General features: G+C 39.4%; 1 protein-coding gene across 3 annotated transcripts in view; it reads right to left on the minus strand.

Moving 5' to 3' along the window:
• ARHGEF28 (Rho guanine nucleotide exchange factor 28) overlaps positions 1–22357 on the minus strand; it is a 297126-nt gene that overhangs the window by 156974 nt on the left and 117795 nt on the right. For all 3 annotated transcript variants that reach the window (XM_087862079.1, XM_045809753.2, XM_087862080.1), the window contains exons 3-4: positions 11664–11811; positions 8253–8546 (exon numbers count right to left, since the gene is read on the minus strand). In XM_087862079.1, the coding sequence (XP_087718205.1) occupies positions 8253–8546; positions 11664–11811 (442 nt within the window). The remainder of the gene's footprint in view (positions 1–8252; positions 8547–11663; positions 11812–22357) is intronic.

Here is a 22357-nt window from a genome sequence, read left to right on the forward strand (position 1 = left end):
TGTGTCCATCTAACATTTATCAAGCAACTTACACGTATTATCTTATTTGATCCTGACAGCCATTGCACAAGGTAAGGCCTATAATTATTCCCATTTCATGATTATCCCCATTTCATAGGTGCAGAAACTGAGCCTTGACACCATCATGCAATTGCCCAAGGTCACTCAGGTACCACAGGGAGCATCAGGGATCTGAACCCAGATTGTTCCACCTTCAAAACTCAAATTCTTACAGGCAAAGATGGCAAAAACAAAGAAGGGCACTAAAGACAGAACTTGAGTAAGTCAACAAAATGAGGAGGAAACCGAACAGAAGGAAGCCAGCCACACCAATTCTAAGGGCTAGGCTCACCAGACTCTGCACATGTCAGCCTGATAAGTCACCCTACACACACACACACACACACACACACACACACACACACACACACACCACTGTCTTATGACAAACCTGCAAAATAAAAGCTGCAACGGCTACAAAAGTTCACATAAAGGCCCACGTTTTAAAGAGTCAAGACAAAGCCTTTTACAGTTCGTTGGCTCCCACAGAGCAGAGCACTGCCAAAGGATCCGGGTTGGTCATTTCCCCAAGAACATCCCATCCCTTCCATCTGCCTCACTGCCCACCTCCTTCCCAAGGCTCTCCCACCTATCTCTTCAACCATCAGCCTTTTAACCTGCAAGCACGGGTAGTTTTAAAGCCAACTATTTATTTTGTAGATAAACTAATACAAGGACAGCTGCCAGCATTCAAATACTCTTACATCTAAGAAAAAAAGCAAAAATTTAAATTTTTTTACCTGAAGTATTAACAGAATGCTTGCATACTGTCATTTTCAAATTCAATTTTAGTAATGAGTGCAATCAGAAACTGTCATTTGCATCCTGCAGCGTTTAAAGGGTTTCCAGAGTAAAGAAGCAGGGGTGGGACATACTACCCAGAGGTAAATTCCACGACCTCCTACTGTCCTGAATCCTTTGGGAAGCACGTTAGAGTAGGGTGTTTGAAAAAAATAAGAGCTTCCACTTAACGTTATTTTTCCTTGAAAATTATGAGAGAGGGAGAAAGTAACCTGAATACAAGAGAGCAGAGGCTCTATCTCTGATGTGAGAATAAATATTTAATTCTCAATTCTAGTCGAAGGCCCATTGGTGCCAGATAAAAGTAGGAAGCTTATTTTTTAGGGAAAACTTTAAGCTCCCTTCTCATCTTTAAAATGTAATACCTTACACAGAGAATGTGGTTAAGGAGTTAAACTGAAAAATAAATTCAAATTATTTAATGAGGGGCTCCTTTTCCTTGAGAGCTCAATTCCATGTTAAATTCTTTACTGCCAGAAAACCCACTCCTTCAAAATGAATGGCTAAAAATGGAATGGAAGACAGAGAAAACATTTTTAAATTAAAGATTTAAAACTTCACAAATGATGCATATGTGAGTACATGCTTAAGTAATGTGTAACAATGTTACCAATTTAACATGGAACCTATTCTGAAAAACATTCTCTCCACCACTAGCATTCATGCACTGGGTTACCTTAGCAACTGAAGGAAGAGAATTCCAGCTTAAAATGTCAGAAAAAGGAAGTGTGGAGAGTTTTGTTCCATGAGATACCATCAGAAGTAACAAAAGGCTAGAAAGTAATATTGAGTGTATATGTAACTGACTGAAAAATGTCAAGATTTCCAAGAAAAACATTTAAAACCTCAGCTAGTTGATACCTGCCATGCACTAATTTCAAAACTCCTCAATCTTTTTTAAACAGAAAACCTGTATTTTGTAATGATCTCTGTCTTTTGTGGGTTTCCTACCCACTGGTAGGACACCAGCTGATGTTATTTCAAACTTGCTGTCCAATACAAAGCTTTGGGTCAGAAAAACAAAGCTGACATTTCAGTCTGTGGGACAGCAAGTCATTCTAACAGTTCAGTATGCCATCCCCTGGCTATTAAGACCTAGAACATAAGTTGAGGCCAACCAACAAGGCATACTCCTGAGCCTTGCTCTGTTTTTTTCTATTTATACAGCCAGCAAACTGCACTCAAGGATAAAAACAGCAGCCAAGCTCTATTTCAAGTGTTAAACAAATCTTGCTTCTTACTGGTTACAGTTCTCTTTCCTCTATTCAAAGAAAGGTCAACAGATATTTTCCTTTGTCAAACACTGCTGGCCCACACATTTCCTTCTGCTGTTGCCTAGAAAGAAGATGAGGACTCTGGGTGTGTGGCCTGAAGCACAATGTAGATGTCACAGAAAATTGGCGGTTCCCACTTAGTCTTTAGTTATGAACTGTTATTTCTCACTTAATAGTTTCTCCTAAGATAAAAACCAATGTAACTGCTCTTTAAACACCTTAAGGTAACACTAAACAAGACTTTACTTATTTATTTGCAAGAGAGAAAGAGCACAAGCAGGAGAAACAGCAGAGGGAGAGGGAGGAGCAGACTCCCTGCTGAGCAGGGAGCCAGACAAGGGACTCAATCCAAGAACCCGGGGATCTAATTAAGACACATTTTAACAGTTGCTGAATGACCCCCACTTTATAAAATTTCTTCGAAAGTTCTTTTGGCCTTCTGCATTTCTTCCCTCCCCCCCCCCCCACTAGCTGTAAAGTGTAGAAAAGCAAAGATTCTCCTTCAGTGGGAACTAATTTATGAAAACCCTACTAATAAAATAGAGCATCGCGCTAACCACCTTTCTTAGTAACAGCATGATATATCCATGATATATCCATTAAACTCGTGGTCCCTGACAAGGTTTCTACTTTTCCTCTAAGTCAATATTAATTACAATGGAACTTGTTTTTGCACACACCGATACAACTTGGACTTGCCCTTACAACATGTAAAATAATTTATTTATTTACTCAGATGGTAGCCTTGTCGTGGAGATGGCAAGCATGGTGCTTGCCAGCCATGTCAGGGTTCTGGGAACACAAGCGAAGTAATTTGGTTGAGCAGTAAGGGAAGACTAACTCACAAGTTATGTGAGCACCAAGGAAATGAAACAAAATACCTTATCCCACTTAATCTGATTGTCAAAATTATGACAATCTCTGAGAAATATCGCTCTGTTCAAAAAAACAAGTACCCAAAACAAAAAAAGATAAATTGTGACATTTTATTGGATAGATTATTCTATTCCCAAGTTTTACTGCAAATATGGGGTCCTGACATCCTGCAAAAGCTTTTTATCATGAAAGCTATTTCAAAGAACTGGGTTTAATTTTATGAAACAGAAATCCAATTTTATTTATGGCACAAAATTAAATAAAGCCAGCGATATTTCCTTCCCTAGAACATATAATAAAGTTGCATCGTGAGTAATGATGGGTAAGAAGCAGGGCCAAGAAAAATCTCTGCTTTTCTTTATGAGACACAAAACTCGGCTCAGCCTGGCCCTTCTCCAGGATCTTGGGCCTTCCTGATAAGGCTCAGTGATTGAAAAGGCAAAAAGTGAAGAATTATAAAATGCAAAAGGCAAGGAGACGCACTCAGGCTTCCCAGTAAGGCTCCCACCAGGCTCTTCCAAGACAAAGTGATTACAGACATCAATTAATACTCATTCAGCACCTCCATTTATCCCACCAAAAAAGCATAAATAAATAAACCCAAAGAATTTTTAAGCACAAATGGCAAAGTTTTAAATTGTTTCTGGCTAAGTATTAGGAGAAATAATTATTAGGAAAGACACTGTTTTCCACTCAGGATGCCACTATCACTTAGCACACAGTAAACTCCAGGGGGCCATATGCCAGCGTTGCTTAGTCCGCTGTTATTTCGCTACCTTGAAGACAAGCAGCACTAATAAAATAGGTTCATTAGGAGAGAATGCATTGAGCACGAACAAGATTCTCAACTGCTCAGATGAAAACTCTACTAAATTGAAAAAGAGAGACCAAGTTATTGACAAAGGAGACTCCTGAACTCTCGTCCTCCCATGGAAGTGCCAAATGTACAGCAACACACACAGCCAATCTCTCGGAGAGAAATCCGGGAACTAAGTGAATGACTTCTCTCATACACAGGGTCAATGTGGGAGCACCCACATGAGAATGGGTACAAAAGGCTGAGACACACTCACCACAAACACTGCCCCTGGCACAGCACCATACAATCAGGAGGGAACCCCAACTCCCAGCTTCTCCCTGAGGAATCAAACGTTTGGATCACATCTAGCACCACAACTTTGAAAGCCTCCACCAAGCTGAGAAAGCCAGAGGAGCCTGCATCCGAGAGTCCCACAGGACTACAGCAAAGAAGTAGTTCTTACCAGGCAGACAAGCGTTCACCAGAAGTATCCCCTCAGGGTTCAACGTAGAGGAAAAACACTGTCCTTCTGGAAGTCCTTCCCTGGAAGAGATTTGACTGCATACTTTATAAACTGCTGCTTAAGGGTCCACTTTCTCATTGGCATGCATCTAGGAGCTGACTGTGATCCTCCCTGGACCTCAAAGGAGCCCGTGGGCAATCCCCCCCCCTTCTTGGTTTGGTTCATTCCAACAACAGATCCAGGTCACCAGCATCTCTCTGGAAGCAGCTTGTACATACATCTGGCACCCCAGGTTTTACAGCTGCCACCTAAGGGACAGTACCCCAGACTGCTTAGCTCTGATAGCCAATGTGGCTTGCATTCGTGAGTCCCGCAAGACTGTATTGGATAAAGAAGTAATTGTTAATGGGTGCACATGGAAGCCCTGGCTTCAACTATCCCCCCGCCCAGGATTCAGCACAGAGGGAGCAAACAAAAAATGCTCATCTCTCATTCTTTTCCTGGAAGGGATCTGACTGCATACTGTCCCAGGTTATGCCTGAGCATAGGGCTTCTAATCAGCCTGCATCTAGGTGGTGACTGAGATCTTCCCCTAGAGGACACTGATGGGCCTTGGCACACCCTCAACTACTGGGTACCACTAAGAACAAAGACAGCAACTTGGGCAATCACTAAAGTTTGAGAAGCAAACAGGAACTTGGGCTAGGCTGACCAACAAGTTTCATCTATAAAAGACCAGTCTGTCAAGATGGGGAGAGGTGTCTGTTTCACCTAATGTACAGAAACCAACACAGAGAGTCAAAGGAAATGAAAAAACAGGAGAACAGGTTCCAACAAAAGAACAAGATACATTTCCAAAAATCAGTCTTAAAGGAGGTAAGTGACTTATCCAATACAGAGTTCAAAATAACAGTCATAAAGATCCTCTCCAAGGTTGGGAACGCAATGTGTGAACAAAGTGATAATTTCAACAACAACAAAAAAAAAAAGGTAGAAAATATAAACAACCACCAACCAGAAATCACAGAGCTCAAGAATATAATCAATGGAATGAAAATTAAAAAAAAAAGACTCAACAGCAGACTAGATCAAACAGAAGAAAGGATCAGCAAACTTGAAGATAAGGCAGTGGAATTCATCCACTCTGAGGAGCCAAAAGAAAAAAGAGTGTTAACTCCAACCCTAAACAGTGATGCTGTAGAGAAGTTCCATTATAAGTGTAGGCTGCAGGCAATGTTACCTCCATCACTGTAAGCTGTTCTAAGAGAAAGTCTAGAAAAGTTTCTAGAAATTTTCAATTAATTGTTTACAATACCAAGATTTTATCCTTTGTCTGTAGCCTCATTTGTCCAGACCAAGTATAATTTGCATTCTACATATGTATGTACATACAGAATACTCTATATATACATGCGCACATGAAAGTCAACTTTTATTGAGAACTTAGTATATTCAGAGACTGTTATAGAAGATTCACTATATATTATCTAATTTAATCATTACAACAAGCTGATGAGATGGGTACTACAATAATCCATTTCAGAAATTAAAACTCTATGACATAAGAGGTGAAGTAACTTGCCCAGGATACCTCATCGCAACTGGGTCAGGATTTGAACCCAGCTCCAAAACATAGATTTTCAATGACTAGAATTGTTCTCCCATAAAATACATCTCATGCAAAGTAAAGAACCTCTTGGTGACATAAATTTGCCTACTTTAAGTATATGGATAAACAAAGGTCATGACCAATGGAAGCTTAGAAAACACGAATACATTTCCAAACAGCAATAAAAATGGCAGTTAGGTGATCCTTGCCAACTTGGTGGTTAGCCTAGTGTTCACCCAACTTACTTGATTATGTATATCTATCAGCAATGACTGAGCAGACATATACCCCCAACACAGAAAATCGTATGCATGTATTATTGTCAGTCCACAGATTAAAGGTTAAGAAATCTTAATTCATTCCTAAATTTTAGGATGAAAATACAGCATATGGGTAACGTGAATCCCATTTTGAAAGCTCTTAGTTTAAGTTATTCGTGTGCAATAATTAAGTCCCAAAACCTTCAACAATTTGTCAGCTGCAGAAGCATAAATTAGTCCACTGCAGACTCCAAGCTACTAGGCTGAGGGAGGTGCTGGGCGAGGGAAGGAGTCTTGCTTCTGACCTGCAACTCCTGCTCCTGGAGGCTTGGGGGCACTTTACTTGCAGCCTTGAGTGCAGTGATTGGTGAAAAAGTATGAAAACTTTATGCCTTTGTCAAAATGAATCTGCCTTCCAAAAAGTAAAACACCCTCTGATATTAGAGGGTTTTTTTTTAAGCCAGAAGGCTTAAGAAAATGGTTTCTTAGTCAGAAAACACATATATACACAAATCAATAGAAATGTCAGTACATGCATGTACATGCATATCAACATATATGTATATTCATGCATGTGTGAACATACAGGAGCATACTCATGCATATATGTGCATGTGTATTTGTGTGTATACATGTACATATATTCATATATACATGAATAAAGTTCCTTAGCCAGAAAACATGTACATTTTTCATATACATATGAATTACAATAGTGATATCTAGGATGTGTGACTTCATTCTGAAGGTCCCAAATAACAACTTTCATTCATACCACAAATACTTCTTGAAAGCTTGTTATGTTCCAAGCCATTTGGTAGGTCCTTGGAGATAACGGTGAGAACAGATACCACTTAGTCCCCATGGTACCCACCCTTCACACACATCAATATAGCACACAAGAGTCAGACATGACTCAACAATGAAGTAGGATTGCGACCTGTCTCATCCAAGTTCTTCAGGAATAAGAAATATCTTTAATTTCCCAACAGAGTTTTACTTCAACCCTGACTGAAAGAAACAAATGGAGAACCTCTCTGTGGCATATGGCCTTAAGATTCTGTTTACAAAAAGCATATCCCTTTACCTCGATTAGTCCATTTAATCTAATCCACCATCAAATTTAAACCAGTCTGTAATTAGAATTTATCAGAAAGTAGAAACTCTTAGAAACAGCATCATCCAATCACTAAGTCATACAATAATAGAGAAAGACAGAAGTATATGTGTTCAATAAAATACAAAACAACATCTATTTTTAATAAAATCTTGTGATTTGTAATCACCATAATAAGGATCTATTGAACAATTTAGCCTCATGCCTTGCATGGACTTATATAAAACATCCACCTTTGTTCACACACACATTCCACGTGTTTGGTGTTAACAGTCTCTTCAGTCTTCTGGGGCGCCTGAGTGGCTCAGTCAGTTAAGTGTCTGCCTTCAGCTCAGGTCATGATCCCAGGGTCCCGGGATCAAGGCCCACACTGGGCCCCCTGCTCAGAGGGGAGTCTGTTTCTCCATCTGCCTCTCCCTCCAACCCCCGGCTTATGCTTTCTCTCTCACTCATTCTCTCTCTCTTTCAAATAAATAAATAAAATCTTTAAAAACAACAACAAAAAAAGACTCTATTCAGTCTTCTAATAAGCAGGTTGCTCCAAAAGTTAGTACAAATGTTTGAATGCTCTCAGTGACACTGGCATTTTAAAGATGTCAGCACGCTGGTTTGCTTTCCTGCGTGCCGTGTCTGTTCTAAGTGTTCCCACAGAGCTGGCTGCCTGTTATTCCTTGCCTGCTGACTCCACCTACTTGGAGAAATGGCACAGCTAGAACATGTGCCAATGGAAGTAGAGACAGAGTCCAAAGCAGCTGACTCAAGAGCTTGCCACCAAGAAATGGTCCTTCCCTCCTTGAGGCAAAGCTCTTCACCACCTGGAACAGAGCCCAAGGATGAGTGACTCAGGATCTCAGGGAACCCAGTCATGTCAGAATAAGGCTCAGGAAAAAAGTGGGCAGGAAAATCAACCCACGGAGAGAGACAACAAAGCTTAAGGAACATTCTCAACTTCACAACGAGAAAAGACATCTGAATTTCCGGGTGAAGACCCACCTTCAAGTGAAGAATTTCCCAAGACAGTCCACTCAAGAGGCAACTCCAGATGGGTCAGAGCCAGCACGAGCTCATCGTCCAACGTAGGCAGTGCTCCCACCGTCAGGGCAAATGGAGTCAACAAGGTCTGATGACTGTCGGCTGTGAGGCGATCAGCTTGGGTGACCAGCAAACGGGCCAGCCGGCAAGCCATGTTGTCCATGTAGGTCACTGAGCCGGAGCCCATGGTCACTGGGGAGTAACCTTCTGAGCAGAGGCACACAGACACCGTCACTGTCTCCTGAAGCCCATGGCCTGGACAACAAGACAGTAAACAGTTCACCTACAGTCAACAGGAGATGCTCACCCAGTGTGCAAGTCAGGGGTCACCAGTCTCACTGCACTGTGTAAGGAGACCACACTCTCCAGGAGAACAAGCCAAAAGAGAAATGCATCCAGTTATCTTTAAATGCTGCCATGCTTGTGGGGCCAAATTAAAGCTGATTCCATCTTCTTTCCATGACTCCCGATTTTAAAAGTAACTTTTATGAGCTCTGAGCATTTCAATGTCTATTCTCCTATCATCATCAAACACCATTACATGGCATAGCTTCACCTTGTCCTTCTACCCCAACCCCTGAATTCAAGTTCATCCTCTTAAAGGCCTTTGCCCTTTCCTCCTCTGCCACTTCCTCCTGAGTCCTATAATTTTATGTATTTTTTAGATGATAATTTCATAAAGCAGCTCCAAAGAGTTCCTTTGAATGTGAGTTAGGGTGGGTGAAGAGAACTCAACAGAAATACTTACATACGTTGTTCATTGCTCCCACTCCTGCCACTTCTGAGAATGGCTTCTGTGTCTTGGAGGTGTTAACATTTCTGTTGTGGGTGGTCATCTAATCCTGCTCTCTATCCTTCCCTCTTACACTCTTCTTTCACTTGGCCAGGTTTGGTGAACTACTACCCAGGTACATTTTTATGCTGCACTTGGCAGAACACCCAGGAATTAGTACCACCAAACTGCTTTGAGTATTATAATCATAGCCAGACAGAAGGGTTAACATTCAGCCGCCACTGGCCCCCAAGCAAATGGCTAACAGGAGACTTTATAGGAACAAGAGCATCCCAGTTCACTAGGTGATAACTACTGTCATGCTCACATCACCTCTTCAAAAATGAGCCGGTGGTACAGGCAGAATACAGCCTTCCATCCCCAGACTATACGCTTCCAGGACAGAGTACAGAAATCTGCAAGGTTTACCCTGGGAAAGCTCTAACAGGAGAACCTAAGGTTCAGAAACAGGGAATGTCACCTGTCTGTATAAATCTGTTAAAAACAAAGGTGAGAACCCTCACTTTGAAGTCAGCCACAATATCATCAAACAGATCTTCTTTAATATATGAGGAGTGGGGAGGAGGCTCACCCCTACATCCGAGCAAAGAAAATGACAAAATTTTTGAAATTAGGATTGGCACGTCAGTTATTACTTTCATTCTTCCTCCATAAGAGGCTTTGTAAAAGAAAACTAAGCTAGGAGGGGGAAGGAAAAGCTAGTAAAGACATAAACATAAATGCCGAAGCCGAAAGGCAGAGGCAAAAGAGAGCGGAAGTGACTCTGTGCCATTAATAAGGTTTGACTATTTTTTTTTTCTTAGAAGAATGGCAGTTATCAGGCCAGAAAGAGAAGTGCTTAAAATTGCTCACAGTCTCTAAATGTTACCACCTGGGTCTGGTTTTCCACTGTCACTCTCAAATAGTTGTTTAAAGTTGTTCAACATTAATTTAGAATTTGAACACAGATGTAATTCAGAAAAATGCACTTTTTTCCCCCGATTACATGGAATGCCTTGGTTTTCATTGCACATTATACTCATTACTCTTTATGGATTGCATTATAGTCTGTAAATTCATGTTTGACCATGCACTGGATGTATGCCTGGATTACTAATAAAAATACACATACATCTATTGGCATAACGAAAGAGGGTTACTGAGAGGAGTGAGTCTTACTGAGAATGGTTGGTTAATATTTATTACTTGGCTACTTGTGTATTAAGAAAGAACGGCTGGGGTTCCTGTGCGGCTCAGTAGGTTAAGTGTCTGCCTTCCGCTCAGGTCACGATGCCAGGGTCATGAGATGGAGTCCCGCCTCAGGCTGTCTGCTCAGCAGGAAGCCTGCTTCTCCTTCTCCCTCTCCCTCTGTCCCTGGCTCTCCCTGCTTGTGCTCTCTCTGTGTCAAATAAATAAAATCTTTAAAAAAAAAAAAAAAGAAGAAGAGGAAGTAGGAAAGCTTAACGATACTCATGCCCAACTGCATCCATAAAATGCGTTAACTTATACAGAAAGCATTACATCAATTATAGCAGCATGTTAAAAAAATAATGCTCATGGTCTCAGAAATGGGACAACAGACTGATCTGATGAGCAAGCCCAGGTAGGGCTGAAAAGCCTTTGTACATCACTGCAATTCTCATTATGTCTGTGTTGTTTGCATGTTTACTATCTACCTATACTGCAGAAGCATTGAGAAATATCTTTCCTCTAAAAATGAGGCCAATCCTACCCTTAAAAATACTGAAGGTCCCCTACATGATGCCATATAGAGGGCCTCAAAGACCCACGATTAAGGAAAACTAACCCATCAACAAACCGGAACAACAAAACCCTCCCCTCCTGCAAGTAATAACATCTTCATTACCCGTTTGGGGTACAGCTTCGCCCACACCCCAGTGAAAATATGCAACTGTATCTGAGAACTATTAGCTCTTAACAAACATTACCATGAAATATTAATGTGTCATCTGTCACCATGGTAATTGAAGAAGACGTGCAGGGGAATGACAAGTTCCTGAACGTGAACATTTTGGTGGTGGGAAGAGAAAGTTCTGGAGCCTGAGATCTAGTAAGGAAGAGTCTGGATACACAGAGCGCCAAGGAAGGAGCCCCAGCCACCAAAAGGAGCAAGCAGGAGAGCGGTGAACACTGGGGCTGCCAGACTGACTGCAGGGGAAGGAGGGGAGGTCAGAGAATGAAAACCTGTCACCAGTGTCTCAGTTCTGCCTGAGCCATCCCTGGCCATAGGCCCTGGGACAACAAGACGTAATACTAAGACAGAGTGACTCCTCCATTGGACTACACCGAAAGCATAGCCAACTCTGAAAGTTGGGTGCAATCAACAGGATAGGCCTGCCTAGTCTAGGGCAAGGCTGGCACAGCTGGAAGAACGTCAGAAGCAAGATAACCCAGTATGAGTGTTCTCACAGGCTCTGTCCCTTCCCCACTTCCCATCTCCTCTCCACCTCTTTCTCATACCCATCCCACTTTGGAGGATTATTTACTTTCTCCTCCTGGTCCTCTTTCCAGCCTATGTCCCTGGAGGAAAGATGCTTCCAGACAGAGTCCCCAGTTGCAGAGTAAAGACTATACCTCACCTGGAATGCTGGACTGGAGAACATTATCCTCAGTGCGTTCTGCAATCACGATGTGTCTCTGATGAGATCCATTGTAAATAAAGTAAAACTCGGCATCTTTAGGAAGATAAACATTTTTGCCAAACTTTGCATAGATGGTCATCTGCCCCTAAAAAAATGAGTAAGTTGAGGCATCATCACACTTTTTGTCCTGGCTCTAAAAACCACAATAATAAGGGTTGGGGTCCAAAACACTGTAGTTTGTTATGTTGATTTCATGTGGCTGACACTCAAATGCCACAGATCCTCCTTTCCAACAGCAAACACTTAGGATGACAGAGAGATGGTTTCTGACATTTGAAAGTATGGGTGTCAGAGCTGGTTTGTTCTGTTTTTAAGGCTGAAGAAGTCCAGAGCATAGGGAAGAATTTTTTTTACTTTACTGGCTATATAAATGTGATTGAACTTTGTTGTCTTTTATTTCATTTGAATTCCTACCTGATGAACATCACTGATTCATTTTTTTTGTATACCTGACATACCACCATAGTACAAAGGTTCAAAACAATTATTTTTAGTTATTGCCTTGCCCTGTACTGGATCCCAGTAGGTTGTAAGAACTTTAAATATTCACAAACTGTGCCGAATAAACAGCACCACATGCTCCCACACTTGCTATGCCGTTTTTCATCCGGCCTGGCCTCACACTTTCTCTCGAGAGCTTCTAGTTGGCACAAACCCTGCTAAGTGCCCTGGTTCCAGGGAGAGGAGCTGCCCCCAGGTCACAGAGGAAGGTGAGGTATGTCAAGGAAGGAAAGTATGTCAAGAAGGCAGGTAGCAGGTGAGGGCTCTCCAGAACATTCTCACCCAGAGGCTGTGTGGAAGGGCTGGATTGACACTGCTACAACCAAGGGAGAAGCACTGATAGACAGGCTTGCCAGACCATCTTGGGTTGCTGGAAGACTCAGAGGACTCAGGATACTCCCTCCACTCAAAAACAAAAAAGCAATACAAATAGAGTCCTCCAGGGAGATGGTACATTCCACCCAGCCTGTGGGAGTGGTAGGGAAATGGAAACTCGAAGGTGGAAAGGGTCGCCCACTTTGGAAGGCCTCCAGAGCTTGGCCCACTATGGAGAAGCATCTGGGCTTTTGTGTGCTTGCCCAACAAAAACAAACCCTCTCTTGGCAAGTTCCTCCCCCTGTGATAGGGGAGAAAAGGAAACAGAGGAAATTCTACACAGTCTCCTTAACATCTGTTTGCCTCTGATGGCTATCATCAGCACTATATTCTGTAAGATATCCAAAGTAGGCCAATCACTTACCAGAAACAAAATCACTGCAGAACTCCTTTCTCCAATAATCACATGGCTATTTCATCTAAACTTTAAAAATAAAAAGGCTATGTTTTCCTGGCTGTTTGAAATCTATCACACACAGAACACTATCTTAAATTATGAATTGGTATAAATACAAATTATGGTTTCCTGGAAAAAAATCACTAGTTTACACCATTCTGGATTGTCCTTTCTCTGCATGTGAGCACATGCAAACATGCACGAATGTAATCAATAGAAAGCAGCATGCCAAGAATAATCTACCATACGACAGCTTCCAAAAAAGTTCAGGAAGAGGCTCTGAAAAGCAAAAAAAAAAAAAAAAAACAGTAACAAATGTCTGACATGACAGAGAGGAAACTTAGATGAAATTCCATTTCCTAAAAAAGGAAGAACAGCCTACGTTAGTCATGTTCCTGGTGGCTAAAGGGACTGTTAATTGTCTATGAACAGAATCTGACCTGACATGCCTTTTTTTTTTTTTTTAAAGAAAATAAATTGTATCAACAGATCAAAGCTTTTCACAGATCAGAAGAATCTCTAATCTGTATCTATTCGAAACAACAATCACATCCCTATTTTCTTTGTTTGGGTGAACAAGGACCACAACTTATGAAGGAGTTTCATTGCAAGACTTTCAAAAGCAACAGAACCCCACATAGAACAGTTTTACAATTCAGGTGTTCCTTCCCTTTGAGCCCACACCATGCTCTACATTGATAAAAGAAGTTAAACAAAAACCGGTCAGAAATAAGACCTACCCATTAAAGAGAGATGCCCACAGTCTTAGCACTACGAACACTAGTCAGCAATAAAAGGGGTCCTCTTATTTGCTAATCGCAGACATAAGACAGACACGGAAGGCGTTATGGAAGGAGGGATGGGGGTGATGCAGAAATTAAGAGAGAAATGCAAAGAGAAAGAACGGGATGGGGGGGTGGGCTGGAGAGGATGACAGAAAAAGAAAATATGAATATGAAAGAACATGAACTGAAAGCTCCAAGGAGATTCAGTCTAAGCTACACACATCAGGAGAAATGGATTTCTGAAAATGTTCCGGAAAATCCAGTTCAGTATAAATAATCAGCCACAAGTGACAATTTTAGGGGGCAGACTGGGGTCTTTCTAACCACTGTGGCCACTGAAGGTCTGCTCTTTTTCTTAAAAGGCCACCAATTTTATTAATGGCAAAGATAAGTTCCAACCTACAGAATTCCAGTGTGCCTCCATCCGTTCCCAACCTGGAATCAATTTCACACTTTTAGGCAATTAAAACTATAAACTTTCCTAAGTGAATTTACTGGCATCAATATCAGAATCACTCTGCCTCTATGCAGAAATACTTAACATGTCTCATCACCTTTCCATCAATTCACTATAACCCAAGTTCAAAAACACACACATTCAACCAGCAGTATAAGAGCGCTCCCCTTTCTCCTCATCCTCACCAACATTTGTTTCCTGACTTGTTAATTTTAGCCATTCTGACGCGTGTGAGGTGGTATCTCATTGTGGTTTTGATTTGTACTTCCCTGATGCCAAGTGATGGTGGGCATTTTTTCATGTGTCTGTTTGCAAACTGATACAGCCACTCTGGAAAACAGCATAGTTAAAAATAAAGCTACCCTATGACCCTCAATTGCAGTACTAGGTATTCACCCAAAGGATACAAACATAGTGATCCAAAGGGGCACCTGCACCCCAAAGTTTATAGCCGCAATGTCCACAATAGCCGAACTATGGAAAGAGCCCAGATGTCCACCAACAGATGAATGGAAAAAAAAGAGGTGATATATATATATATACAACCATATATTACTCAGCCATCAAAAAAAAATGAAATCTTACATTTGCAACGACGTGGATGGAACTAGAGGGTATTATGCTAAGCGAAATAAGTCAATCAGAGAAAGACAATTATCAAATGATGTCACTCATATGTGGAATTTAAGAAACAAAACAGAGGATTATAGGGGAAGGGAGGGGAAAATAAGATGGAATCAGAGAGGGAGACAAACCATAAAAGACTCTTAATCATAGGAAACAAACTGAGGGATGCTGGAGGGGAGATGGGGGGGGTCAGGTAACTGGGTGATGGGCATTAAGGAGGACACATGATGTAATGAGTACTGGGTGTTATATTAAACCGATGAATCAATGAACTTGACCTCTGAAACTAATAATACACTATACATTAATCAACTGAATTTAAATTTAAAAAATAAAAAAACACACTCATTTCACTGAAAATTCTGGATGTAGTAAGAGGCATAATGGGCAAAATTATTTCCCCAAATTAATCTAAAACTTTAATGTGCTCTAGTCAAAACCCAAACTTAATCTTCAAATGAAAGAAACTTGTTTTAAAGGGCATCTGCAAGAACAGATTCACAAGACTAGAAACAGTTTCGAGGAAGATAATGCTTGGGCTGTGCAGACTGGGGTCAGAATTTGCCCTACCACAAAGCAAAGCTTGCAATAAAACCATAACAATTTAAACAGTGTGACATGGGCACAGAGACAGACCACTGAGTATGGAGCCCAGAAGCAGATGCATGGAAGTTATGTAATAAAGGTAACATTTTAAGCCAGTGGGGAGAGAATAGTCAACTCAGCAAATTGTTTTTTGCAACAATAGCTACCTACTAGGGGCAAAAACGAGCCTCATATCACATATCTCAATTTCCAATTAATTCAATATTTAACACAAAAATTCATAAGCACATTAAGTTTAGAAGACTGTCTAACATTTCTCAGTATTAAACAAAATGATAGCGATTAAAGAAATCTAAATCCCATCTATCCTGATACCACCCCAATGTACCAACTTGTTTTCATTCTTTTCCTGCCTTCCAGTCTTTGTGCAATGAACAGCTAATCCTCACAGAGCTATCCTCACGGCATAAGTACACATATGGCGCTCCTCTCTCTTCTATCTAAAGTACTTTTCCATCTTCTGATTTTTGGCACCATTTTTAATTGCATTCCATCGAATGTGATGTTCTATATTTTCCTCTGTCATCCCTGTATTGTTATACTTGAAGAGTGTTTTCTAGCTTAACATTATAAATGATACAAGAAACTTTTTCATGTGCATTATTTTATGTTTTATTTTTGTAGAATAAAATTCCAGAAATGGGTCCAAAAATGTGAAAGCTTGTCACAAATTGCCAAGCTCTTTCCAGTAATGTTCTATCAAATTTCATGGCCACCTGTGCTGGTCATGAGTATCATTTTCATTGCAACCTTGCCAAAACTTTTATTTCCTAATTTATGGATAGTGAACAGTTCCTCGTTGATTTCATCCATCTTTTTCCCCTACGCCTCAAATTATTTCCCACTTTTACTAAAGACTACTGCTAAATAGTGTCAACATTGTTAGTGGCCTGTTCAAATTTCCACTTCAAGAATTCTGGTCTTCCCTTTTCTATTCATATCTGTTGTGTTCACGTTTGCCTTAAGCAGGTCAGAATTTTCACTTTCTCAAGTGAACCGGTTGAGATGAACATCACAATCAGTCCCTTTCCTCTCTGAATACTGAAGGTGTACCACCTGTTACTTTCTCTGAGCCAAATAAGAAGTACTCAAATACTCCTATAAAATCTCTGTAGGCCAGCAACATGGAAAATGGGAACAAATATTGAGTAGGAAAGCTGGACTATAGCCACACTGAATACACCTCAATATAAATACACACACACACACACACACACACACACACACACACACACCAAGTTAATTAAACCAACATTTTTTACCAAGAAAGCATCCTCTCTGAGAAATTCTACTTGTAAAATTCATCAATAATTTCAAAGACCAAGCCTTCTGATGAAATGCTGTGACATCTGTGGATTTCTTCTCAAAGAACCCAAAAGGTATTCAATCTTTTTGCCCCATTAAACTATTTCTTTCATCCAACTATTTACCCTTCTTCTGATGACATTTAAGATAGAAATGGTCAGCACTGATGTGCATATTCTAAATATTTTTTTTTCCATAAACTAGGTCTCTAAATACCTTGAATAACTTGGTGCCTGTATTGTCCTAATCACTGAATATCCTTGTGCTAATATTCTCCCTACTGTCTTCACTCTCACCCTCTGTAGACAATGTATATATGTACAATTAGACTTGGTTACTAACAATGTCATTTGCTAAACAACCTTAACCATCTAGTTTCTAAAATATCCAGCATGAATAGGCAATAAATACTGTCATTTCAAATAATGACAATGAGAACAAAGTGCCTATCTTTTTATAGTGCTGTTTCTTAATTTGGGGCCATAGGAAGAATCCATAAATGGGTTTCAGGAGGTCTGGGTACCTTTTAAAATTGTCAGCAAAACTCTCTTCATCTATGTATGTGTCCATTTTTCTGAGGAAAGGTTTATGGGTTTCATCGTATTCTCAAAGGTATCCATACAATTCAACTCTAGCTTCTATAGAAACAAATAATAATGGGAACATAGTAAATGCCATTTAATGACAACAGTGACCTTTTTGTATGATACTAAGACACGTACTACTGTTTTTCAAAGTATTCTGCACATTATAAGGGGTGATTTTTAGGATAGAAGCACGTTAAAAGTACATGTTAACTGAGGTGCTAAATATTGTATTGCAAGTTTACTAACACATGCCATGAAAGCCATTATGCTAATATAAACATGATGCTCTAAGTGAATTATCAAATTTGATTGTTTTTAACATCTGAAACTTGTCTTTACAACAAAAAATAATAATTCTACACAAAACCTTCACTGCAGAGCAGCATGTTAAGTGTTGTGAGATTCTTGAGGATTTTTTAAAGTACATTATCCCATTTTATAGGTAAGTAAATAAAAGTACAGGGACTAGTTAATACTAACTAGCTCAAGATCCCAGAACCAGATGGACAATATTGAGTGTCTTGATTTCTATCCCAACCTACAAATAATCCTCTTTACAGTCTTCAAGCACAATTCAAAGTGCTACAGGCATTAAGTCTTTTACTCCAAATTACTATGTTTAAGTACTTCCTTAAACTAACATGAGAAAATGCAAAACTTATTTCCTATATGTGCATATATTATAGATATATGCATATCTCTACACAGATATTATCTTTTATGAGTACGGTATTCCACAATTATAAAGTGCTTTATTGTGTCTTTTCTCCTCTTATTCCCACAGTAAGACCTAGGAAGTATTATCATGACTCTCATCACATAAATGAGAACCCGGGTACTACCAGGTCCAGTGAGTAGCAGAGCCACAAATAAAATCCACATCGTCCCGCCCCAGGCCCAGCATACTTTTCTCACCAGCATGTTACTGTACAGACAGCAATGCTCAAGTGTTTATGGACTTACTACACCTTTACATTCACCTCAACCTTTATTTTACATACTTAATACAAAGATTCTTAACCTGAAATCCACAGGTAGGGGTAGAGTGGAAAGGGGAGGGAAGAGAAATATTCCTTAGTCCCTTCAAGATAAATGCACAATTTCAGGCATTTGTCTGGGGAGAAAGTGTCTTTTAATTAAAGATTCTTCTAAGTGTACAAGGAGCTTATGATTTGAAAAGTTTAGGAGCCACTGATTGAAAGAGTGTTTTAACCACCTTTTTTTGCATGGTATGAAATATCAAGATCATTCAAATTTCTTGTCCCAAACCAAAACTAAATAAAAATACAGGTGAATACAAATTGGTTAAATCCAAGGCGAATATCAGAATCTTTTTTTCTTTCTTTCTTTCTTTTTAGGGAAGATACACTAAAATCACTTAAAAGGCTTCTAAGACATTTCTTCAGAAAGACCCTTTCAATGGAATGGTTTCCATTTCCAGACAGGATAAAATGGACCACAGAAGTCCAACATTCCAGCTGGTAATGACTAGAAAATCAAGACAAAAAAATGTAGGGGCGCCTGAGTGGCTCAGTCGTTAAGCGTCTGCCTTTGGCTCAGGGCGTGATCCCGGCATTCTGGGTTCGAGCCCCACATCAGGCTCCTCCGCTGGAAGCCTGTTTTTTCCTCTCCCACTCCCCCTGCTTGTGTTCCCTCTCTCTCTGGCTGTCTCTATCTCTGTCAAATAAATAAATAAAATCTTTTAAAAAAAATGTAAAAGTCATATTCTCAAAGGCATCAGAGAACTATGGGAAAAAGAACAAAATGCATTAAAGTTTCAGAAAGGGGAGAACAACTCAGAGAAGTTATGGAAGTCAGAATGTTATCTTTAAAGTTATGAAATAAAATAACAGAGGTCCTAAAATTCCATGCCTATCAAAAATATCCTTGGGGCACCCAGGTGGCTCAGTCAGTTAAGTGTCCAATTCTTGGTTTCAGCTCAGGTCATGATCTCAGGGGTGTGAGATCTAGCCCTGCATCAGGCTCACACTCAGCGGGAAGTTGGATTGAGATTTCCCTCTCCCTATCCCTCTGCCCCTTCCCCGCCCTTCTCTCTCCCTCTCAAAAAAAATAAATAAATAAAATAATAATAATAATAATAATGATAATCCTTTAAAAGGATGCTGAAATTAAAATGCTTCAGACAAATACTGAGGAATTCATTGCCAGCAGGCCAACACTAAAAGAAACATTAAAGGGAATTATTCAAGCAGAAATCAAATGATCTCCAACATAAACAGACATTCACGACGAGAACTGAATAGTGGAATAAATATAATTAATAGCTAATGTACAAAATAGGAACTATGTCATGGCATTGAAAATATTTATAGAACTAAAATGTCTAGAACAACAAATCAAAATGTCTAAAATGACAACAATAATGTAAAAGGCAAATGGGATTCAGGTGCCTAGCAATCTGCAGAAAATGTTAAAAGTAATAACTTATGCTTATGTCAAATATATATGTTTTAAGTTGAGGGTAACAGTAGAAAAATACATAACTAACAAGTTACAGAAGAAAAACCCAATTAGAAAATATTTTACTAATCACAAAGACAAGAGAAACAAAAACATAAAACGTATGTCAAATAGACAGTGATAGGATATAAATCCAAATATACCAGAAAATTATCTTAAGTGTAAATGAACTGACCCAAATACAATACCAACATAGTCAGTATGGAATTTTTCAATTCAAAAATGAAAGAAAAAAACACAGAAAGCTTAAAAGGAAAAAAGTATACCAACCAAAAGAAACTAAGTATGCCCAAAACAGTATCCGAAAAAGATTTTAAAGCAAGACATGTTAGTAAAGAAAGAAGAACTTTGCATCGTAGTTGAAAAAGTGATTATCATCGTATTAAATCTGTATTCACCTAATAACATAGCTTCAAAAGATTTTTTTTAAAAAATTAACAAGCCAAAGAGCTAGACCAATCCAGATTCATAAGTTAGACTTTAACATGCCTGTCTCAGTAGCTCACAGAAGGAGACAAAAAAAGTAACAAGGATATAAAAAAATCTGAATTATATAATTAACACAATTATATTCCCAAAGGGGCAATTACCATAAATTAAATGTAAATGTTAATATTAAAAAGCCACCCACTTTTCATATCTCTGCGATAAATTCAGTTATAACATAAACGCAGAAATCAAAAATCCTCCACGACTTTCACACTGGAGGGGATGATTCCCCACTACATAACTGAGATAGACTTCGTTTCTGTATCAAACCTGAAGTGAGCAAAAAACACTTCATGACAGAGGTCAGTAAATTACTCCAATTCCTCAAGAAAAACAGAAGTAGGCTTTAAAAGTCTCCTTATCAAAAACTAATGATGTAGTGTATGATGACTAACATAATATAAATAAATAAATAAAATTATAAATAAATAAATAAATTTCTTCTTAGATGGCTTCATTTTAAAATCACTAAAAAATAATAAATAAAATCACTAACTTACAGATGTATGAAAACATAGATCTCCTAGAAATTGAAAATGTATCTGACGCTTTAATCACATCACTGCAGGAAATGTACTGGCTTGAGTGTAAGAAAATTCCAATTATAATCTGTACTCTTGAATTATCCCAATAGTTCTTGAGGAAGAAAGGTCCTGGGCATGGTTCCCAAATAATCAAGAACATCAATAAGGAATGAAGCAAAATGAAGTTTAACAACTGGATGCCAGTTAGGATTTGGGTCAATAATCAAGTAAGCATGAGTTGTCCCTGACACAGCCACCCAAAAATGCTAACTCTGCCCTAGCTTGCACGGGTGGAAATCTAGTAAGTCCATTAAGAATGGCTATGGTCTGGCTCTACTCTCCATGAGACATACCTGGGCCATGGAATACTTCAATACAAACAAAACTGACACCACATTCAGAGGAAAAGGACAAGGATGCCAAAGGGACACAAAAACCATGTTGTCCTATGAGGAACAATTGAAGGAACTGGGACTGTTTTGCCAAAGAAGGGAAGAATCATGGTTAAATAGTCACTGTTACAAATATCTGAGGGTCTCTCAGGCAGACGGGGGCCCTGACATGTTCTGCAGGCCCCAAGGGGGAAAGCCCAGAACAATGGCGGGAAGGACAGGGCACAGAGTTCAACACTACAGTGAGAGCCTTCTAAGAATCAGAGATGTCCAAAGATGACAAAGATTGCTTTAGCTTACAAGGAATAAGCACAACCAGAAGACACTGGTTTTTTGGTTCGTTTTGCTTATTTATGTATCATAATAGAGAATGGGGCTAAATATAGACCTAACTAGTCTTACAAATCTAGAATCTATGATACCTGACATACAATTCTAGATTAACAGCTTCAGTATGAAAAAAAATTATGTGGGTCTAGATAAGTGGTATTTTTGTGTGTATTTAAATTAATCTCTCCCTTATTCTTTTGCTTCAATTTCCTAGCTCCTTGGGTGGATGGTTAGTTCATTTTCATCCTCTGCATTAGTAGTTTTCAAATTGAGATCAGGGGAACTCTGGATTCTAATGGGGACTAACAGAGACAATGTTGAGAGTTCACAAGCATTCCATTTAAATTTCACTTTGGAAAACAGGTTTCCAATTATTTTTAAATCTAAAAGGACTACATTCACTTAAATGTATCATTTACCAAGTTTTAATACACTGGTGAGGACCTGAACTGCCAGGCTAAGTCACTGTCTTCAGTGAATTAATAAATGTAATATATTTAAATTTGAAGAACATGTTTAACAATAAAGAAGTTTTATCCATTTTATATATTAAAGTTCCCCATATTACTTTGTTTTGGGAAAAAAGCATTTTCCTTTGGGGAGAAAAAAGGTTTTCCTTTGTGGGGGGAATGTTTCCTTCAGGAAAGAAGTTTCAACACCACCTACTTAGTGTCTGTAAGGCCCCTCTGACCCTGGGATACCCTCGCTTGTCTGTACTGGAGGCTCAAGTTCACCTCTACTTCACATCTCAAACAAATTTTCCATTTCCAAGACA

This window comes from Ursus americanus, chromosome 5 (assembly GCF_024610735.1).
Source record: "Ursus americanus isolate L20-20 chromosome 5, mUrsAme1.1.p, whole genome shotgun sequence".
Taxonomy (NCBI): domain Eukaryota; kingdom Metazoa; phylum Chordata; class Mammalia; order Carnivora; family Ursidae; genus Ursus; species Ursus americanus.